This window comes from Habropoda laboriosa, unplaced genomic scaffold, assembly GCF_001263275.1.
Source record: "Habropoda laboriosa isolate 0110345459 unplaced genomic scaffold, ASM126327v1 scaffold40, whole genome shotgun sequence".
In the NCBI taxonomy this organism is placed as follows: Eukaryota; Metazoa; Arthropoda; class Insecta; order Hymenoptera; family Apidae; genus Habropoda; species Habropoda laboriosa.
Window position 1 is genome coordinate 8,009,768 of NW_017100231.1, and position 7,618 is coordinate 8,017,385.

The 7,618-nt window shown below is 35.8% G+C and overlaps 1 protein-coding gene across 1 annotated transcript in view; it reads left to right on the forward strand.

The window, feature by feature from the left end:
* Nucleotides 1-6,740, forward strand: part of LOC108571626 — a 242,828-nt gene extending 236,088 nt beyond the window's left edge. Inside the window, exons 20-30 of the mRNA XM_017933705.1 lie at nucleotides 681-701; nucleotides 836-1,103; nucleotides 1,690-2,085; nucleotides 2,487-2,630; nucleotides 2,709-2,899; nucleotides 3,288-3,521; nucleotides 4,183-4,671; nucleotides 4,901-5,083; nucleotides 5,356-5,458; nucleotides 5,603-5,737; nucleotides 6,537-6,740. Of these exons, the coding sequence (XP_017789194.1) occupies nucleotides 681-701; nucleotides 836-1,103; nucleotides 1,690-2,085; nucleotides 2,487-2,630; nucleotides 2,709-2,899; nucleotides 3,288-3,521; nucleotides 4,183-4,671; nucleotides 4,901-5,083; nucleotides 5,356-5,458; nucleotides 5,603-5,737; nucleotides 6,537-6,649 (2,277 nt within the window). The 3' untranslated portion in view covers nucleotides 6,650-6,740. The remainder of the gene's footprint in view (nucleotides 1-680; nucleotides 702-835; nucleotides 1,104-1,689; nucleotides 2,086-2,486; nucleotides 2,631-2,708; nucleotides 2,900-3,287; nucleotides 3,522-4,182; nucleotides 4,672-4,900; nucleotides 5,084-5,355; nucleotides 5,459-5,602; nucleotides 5,738-6,536) is intronic.
* The last annotated feature ends 878 nt before the right edge of the window (nucleotides 6,741-7,618 follow it).

Below are 7,618 nucleotides of genomic sequence, written 5' to 3' on the forward strand. Positions count from 1 at the left end.
GCGAATTCAATCGAAAAGTTTTCTTTCGCCGGAATTGTTCCGGCGATCTATTCTTAGCGGGGCAAGAAATTTATCGTTGCGGAACGAATAACAACTCCGCTGCAAGTAATCGGGATTTCCCCGTTTCTATCCATTGAAAAGAACATCTAACGATTCGATTTTTTTTTTCATCTTATAATACAGAATGTTTCAAAAGTATAGGTACAAACTATACAGATTGATTGAACTCGATGAAACAAAGAAAAAGATTTCGGTAAACATGTGTCGAAAAATGAACCGTTTCAAAGATATTTAGATTTTTAGTTCGTAACATAACCTAATTTTTTGATTGACTACTTATTTTACACATGATAGAATGCACTTGTTTTTTAACGAATACCGATTGATACATATGTGCAAATCAATTTACGTGAGTTACTCAATTTAACACGATCGATATATTCGTTCGATACTTATTTAGCGTCGCCGCGCTCATTACGAAAGTGATCCAGTATCAGATGACAAAAATTCAGTATCTCCGAAATGTTTCATTTTCTGACATGTTGATCGAGATTTTTTCTGACTTGTACACTTTGTACTTGTGCTTTCGAAAGACCCTGTAGGAGAACGATGAGCATGCACCGTTCGAAGGAACACACTGATTTCTCTGAATAATTAAATTTTCCATTCGTTGTTTCCAGGTAAAGCCGGTATCCTTTCAGGTAAATCAATCAAAACACAGAAATAGATACATTTCCGTTTTGTTCGCACAGTATAATTTTGTCGTCGACGTCTTAGCTGTTTAGACTTGTGAAGAGGGTATAAATGAGATTTTTTTCATATTTTTGCTTTTCAGAAACTGGAAGAAACTGTCGCCGAGAATGCTAGATTGGAACAGGACCTGGTTGTATTAAGACAGAAGCTTCAGGCATCCAGAAGATATGCAGGGAACATGACAAGGGATACTTCAGCCACTACTGGACCTTTGGAAGCGGAATTAAGAAGAGTTCAGCAGTTGGTGGGTGATCTTCAGAGACAGAGAAAGGAATTGAGCATTCAGGTTAGGCAGCTGACTGAGAAGTCTCATAGTTTAGTGCAACAGATTCGACCACAACCCTCTTCTGGTGAGTTTATGCTATTTTCTTACTTCAAAGTTTGGAGGAAGGATTATATAAAGCTTTTTGTTTGAAGTTTCGAGTTCATTCAGAAATTTCTAAGTTAATAATATAAATATAAGTATTTGCCACAAACATTTGTTCTATAGGGCTCTACATATAGGGACTCCAGTGGTTTAAACCTCCATTGTCCATAGGTAGAACCTCTGATACGATTTTTAGTCCTTTCTACACTTGTAATGTAATTTGCACAGTACTGATCTAAACAATTAATCCACCAATATATGTAAGATACCTTAATGCCTGATACTTGATACATTGTAAATCAACATTTTTGATCACTTTTTATGTTTAACTATGAAGTGAAGATCTCCATACATCTTTGATCATGCACAAATTTTGTATTAAATATACCACAATTTTCACAGAAAAAAATTTGTTCCTATCTAATCTTCCGTTATATCTTGTAACACAAATCCCCAAAGTGTATATATACTTATATTGTTCACTTTAATCAAATTGTACATTTGAATTATGTATGAACTTTATACATATTAATAAATAAATAAATAAATGATATATATTTTTAATGCAGCTCCCCAAGTGCATCAGCCTAAGAAACGGACGCAGAATTCCTGGTTGGAAACTGATCTCGATTCTGGGATAACTTTGGACCACGGCTTGGATTCCCCATCGAGCCCAGCGTTGTCCTCATCACCTCGTGGAAAGCAGAACGGTGGACCATATCCACATTACAGTTCACCAACGCAGATCAAAGATTCTTCGCCCACGAATCGTCAGCAGACGAATCAACAAACGTACCCTCAGTCACCGCAGAACCATATATCCTCCCTCTCACCTCAATTACGGGAGCAGATTCAACAGCATCAATTGAAGCAACAGCTTTTGAAGGATCAGATGCAGGGCAAGGGGAGTCTAATACAAGCGAATGTCGCCCCTTTGTACGTCAACACAGATTCTAGGATTCCAGGTGATTTGAGGATTGATTGAAGTGTGTATTGATTTGAGGAAAAACAATTGCACTAAAGGGAATTTTAACTTGTTAACTGGGCTGGCTCACCTCTCAAACAGAAATAAAAGTATAATTAAAACAATCCTTCAATGAACTATTGTGTTCTAAGTATTGGCTAACCAATTACGAGTTAACTGGTCTTCTCTAGTTAACAGATTAAGTGGTTTTTGCTTTGGATAAAATATTTATATGTAATCCTAAAAAAAACTTTTGAAGCTTTTGAAAATTGAGAGTTTAAAGATAATTTTCCTCCAATTAAAACAAAAAAATAAAAATTGAGTAGAACATACTTCGTAAAAATATAGAATAGTTTTTGTATTTATGTTAAAAATTAAATTTTAAACAATTTCTAATTCCAGAAAACAACAAGCAGGAAGAGAAGCTGACCAACGGCACAATGATTCCTCCGCCGGAATACGTACCACCCCCTCCTCCTCCACCACTGAACGAAGAAGCATTATTAAATGATAATTACAGACAAAATGAGGACAACAAGTTTGCCAGTAAGTGAAGCAACAACGCGTAACATATGCTGTGTCACAATGGTGATCGATAATTCGTGATAAATGGTGTCTTTCAAGGTTTAATTCACAATCGTGAGAAACAAGAGATTAAGACCGTGCGAATCGTGAAACGAGAATCGGAAAGACGGCAAAGAGATCGGGGAGACAGAACTGGAAACATTGGAATTCCATTAACGAACGGGCTTCAGGCGCCTGGGAGTGCGAAGAGATTGTGTGATGACGATTTAGGAGGTTCTCAGAAGTTCGAGGTAATCTCCTTAAATTCTTAGGATTACCATTATCCCTTAATTTCGTACAATTTATGTAATTTGCAACTCTACAATTTATGTGAAAAACAGTACACGTGTTTTTATGTTTTTAATCACCATATCATTCCATTATTTAAAAAAAAATTATGTGGTTATACATAAAAAAGTAGAAGATGACCTTGAAAACATACTTCAAAAAAAAGGAACAAAGAATCTAATGTCATCACATTCCCTGCCATCTTTCTTCCATTGATCTACAGTTTTAAAACATCCTGTATAAGCTTTTATAGTGTCTATAGTGCCACAGCTTCGTCGCAAACGGCATCTACGATGTCGTAGAGTCGATTTTATTTTGCTCTATTATTTATTCCAATCGATATATTTTTAGAAGGCCCAATTGGGAAAGGTGGTAGAAGAGTCGCCGATCATTCACGCTCAAAGCACAGTCCAATTGACGGATTTGGACGACGTGCAGTTCCAAAGAAGCATGTCCTTACCGAGAGGTTTCGGCGGACAGCGGCAACAGCAACCAGAAATTCATCAGGTTCCGGTGGTGCCTCCTCCCAGAAGCGACAGCATGCACGCTCTGAGAACTATGCTCGCGCGACGGAACAAAGTCAGAGTAAGTTAACACCTCGACGAATTTTTTATTTCAATTCGTTTTTAATATTAATGCGCTAACTGGGTGAGCTAATTCCATTTTATTAAATATTTACCTTTACGGATCTACGTCTTTTTTAACATTTAAAGTCCATAATCATAAGATTGTAAAAGATGTATATACAGGGTGGTTAATTTATAAGTGGCTTTTTTCAGTATAATTGCAAATAGTGACAATAAGATTTATTTGACCTTTAATAATGCACTGGCACCTTTTTTATTCAAATGTCGCATTATAGTTGCTTAAATAATTTGTTTTTGTTGGATCACATCACAGTGAAAGGGTTAAATTTCATTAATTTTTGAAGAATATTCTACTGCGCTAACAATTTATGTTCCCGTATAGTGTAAATAATAACTTCGTGTCTGTAATAACCAATTTTGCACGATATTATAAGTTTTCAGTATCAGAAATACAAATCACCTCACATGTTGCATGTAAAAAAAAAGAGGTTTACATTAAGCGCATCGACACAACACCCAAACAGTAATCATAGGTATCACAATCCTCAATCAGCAAGTCATATAATTTCATACATTTGTTTCTTTCTTCTCTTTTCATTGGTTTCGCCCCTATTTTGTTCACCACCTTCCACCACTACTTCCTCCATTGGTGAACGCAGTTTGAAAACCAAGATGGAAGCTCAGACAGTACCCTATCACCGTACACGGAGAGCCTCGCGTCCAGCTCCCACGTGCCCATGAGCTCGCCTAACTACTCGACCAGCAGCCCATCGTACAGCCCCAGCCAGCAGAGCTATGCCATTAGAACGAACCACCATCAACCGCCATATTATCCACCTTATAGGCACTATGAGAATCCTATGAAGAACGAGAACATCCAAGAACCTATCAGCCCTGAATTATTATCACCAACAAGCCTAGAAGGTCAAGATAGACAGTTTGGCTCATCTTTGAACGTAAACACTTCAACTTCTCCGCAATTATCTCCTGTATTCAAGAGTGAAGCGGCAAAACAGATTATTAAGGAGATGACGGAGAAAAAGGTAGAGGGACCAAGACGCAGGCAGATCCCTCGTGAAAAAAGGAGACACTATACCGTGTCCAGTAGTAAACCTGTCCTCGACCTAGAAGACACCTTCTCAAAGATGGTATCTTTTTTCTTTTTTTTTTTCTTTTCTTTTCTTTGTATTTCTCTTCGTTGCCTTCCTCATTTTCATCTATACTCGTTTAGTTTGTTCTTTCATATATATCTGTTGGTTTTTTTTTTTTTTGCATTGTCTATATGTTTTCCTTGGCGTGGCTTTGCAATTGTGGTTCATGTGTCGTTGGGTTGGTGTGTGTGCGGCGTGTACAGGTGGTGTCCTTGATGTTTTATAGGGAATGGGCAGGGCTAGGGATGATTTGGATATGGAAAGAGCACTTCGGCCGAGGATCAATGCTCCTGATGTTGTGAGATCCACTTTGAGTCACAAGGAGCTGAAGTACAATGAAAGTACTATTGATCAGCTGTTGGGGACCCCAAATAAGATTGTTATTCCTGAGAGATATATTCCTGAACAGGTGAAGAACTCTTTTGTATTTCATTGTGTGAAATAGTGTTAAATCCTAATACAGTCTTCTATCCAAAAGAGATTATCTGATTGTTTCCTCTATTTGTGACTTTCCAAAGTCACTGGTATTTTTAACAATCACATATAATTAACATTAATGTATATACAGATATAAATAGCGATATAACTTCAAAATGATGCAACCTAACTTAACTTTAAAATAATATTAAATATTACACAACTACATTACCTCAGCATGATGTTTAAATTGTTACTTTTCAGACACCAGAGTTGACTGCAGAAGAGCAGGAACAGAGATTGAAGAAAGCAGAAGCAATAAGGAAGATGCTGTCAGAAACAACAGTTACTGCACCAGATGGAAGTGGTATGAATTCATGCAGTTCCACTTCACTAACAAATTATTGAAATCCACTAAACTTCCATTCACTGAAAATCACTAAACTCACTCAAAATTTCACTAATAATTTAAAATTGATTATATACTCAAGTAAAATGTAATTTTTTCCAGACGACAGTATTAACGTAGAACAGTCCGACAGCTTAAAGAGGAAAGTGGTGGAAGAAAAGAGACAAAGGGAGCATATTCTGCAGCTGAATCAAATTTTGGCTAAGCAAGTTATGGAAAAAAGCAAGATGGTGGCGGGTACGTTGAACCGTCGCTTTAATCAGTCTAAGATACTTTTACCCGTTTGATTCATTCTGCATGAATCTAATGTATAGCGTTTAGTAGTGTGATAGCATGACCAATGTTTAGAGTGGCTTTCGTGCCTTCTGATGTTTTAGTACAGAAGGCTTGCGCTTATAAAATTCGTCCATTGTATATTTTTTTTTACTTGTATCTTATCATCTTATGGGAACCAGAAGAATGTTGGCATCTGTCATTTTTTTTATTTTTTAGAATGTTTACAAAAGTGCAATGATACTGCAATTAATAGTATCTAGAGGAGTAGGATCATAGCATTCTTTAGTTCCGAACATAAGATTCGAAGACTTCTCATTGGCATGCATCGTCGCAATTATTTTAATTCCGATTATATAAATAATTTCCTCATTGACATAAGATATAGTTGTATCATACGTAGTGAGTGTTGTTTGGATTGTTTATGCTGTGTATAGGTAACCAGGCACACTGACTGACATGCTTTCTCCATCCCCCCATATAGGACACGCACATCATATTATCGTTTTTCAGGTTTGTTTTTATTTTCTTTCATTTTTTCCATCTCCCCTCATACGTTTCTTCCTCGAATAATTCTCTCATTTTTTCCAAATGATCTTTTTTTCTAGCTGTTAAACGTTTGTTGGAAAAATGAATGAATTTAGAAAAATTGCTTTTATTTTAAATTCTTCAATTCCTGAAATAAATCACGAGCCCAAAGTAATTCTCCAGCGAATACTTAATTATAAAACGAAAGTAATTCCTTTTTTATAATGGTGAATAGTAAAAGCACTCGCCACTCTCCCCTTGAAGACCGAATCGAGCTTAGATGACGAGGATCTCTCGCCCGTGACTCCATTGCCGTTATACCAACAGAGAGAGAATTATTACTCGTAAGAAGATCCAGGTTAAAGTCATAGCTACCAAAAGAAAAAAAAAAAGAAAAGAAACAATTTAGCACAAAAAAAAAACAACGCTACTGCCAGCCCGGAACAACAGAGAAACAAACATCTTTCTTCAAGTAAAATTTTTTCGGAAACTTCGTAACAGGTGGTACACCTGACACTTGTTGTTAACGATTACAACTATAACGATAAGGAATACGATGTTTTTTTATTTGCGTCGATATTGTACATAATCATCGATTAAATAAATTGATAATAAATAGCTGTCCTCTTGATCGTCGATAAGATCTAGTAATTGTATAATGGGTGTCAAGCAGAAATTAGATGAACGATATTTATAAGAGAAAATAGTAAATATTGCGAACAATTATTTTAGTCTTTTATCATGAAAATAAAAGTTTTTAATTTTTTATTACGTGTTCTTTTCTTTTAATTGATATTCGGTCCCTGTTTATAGTAAGTATCTTTTTAGTTCAATTAACTGACTAGTTCACATTTACTATTTTCTACTTGAAATGTTGTACCGTTTGATTTTTACGTCGAGACAGAATGGTTTCGTATTTCGATTCGTCGAAAAATTCGATATTCGTTTGTTCTCTGGGTAAGTGAATCTATATTAAGAGTAATTGTAAAAATTTTGCAAAATTTTTGTATAAAATAAAATTCCATTCGATTACACGTGTTTTTAACGATAAATAAGCGAAACATATGAAATTAAAGACTAACAACGAGGCCTATATTCATTAATTATAAACGCCGTTTTAAGGAAAATGTCATTCTAGTGATAATTATTCTGACACCATTTTGCTTGATGCCATTCTGGCTCGATGTTTCTATTTCTTATTGAAGAGAATATGCTTCCACAAGTTTCTATCACTAGCAATAATAATAAATTAAGAAGCAGCAATCGCACAATGCGGTTCATTTAGCAAAGGACTGTAATCGAATTCCTCTAATTTTT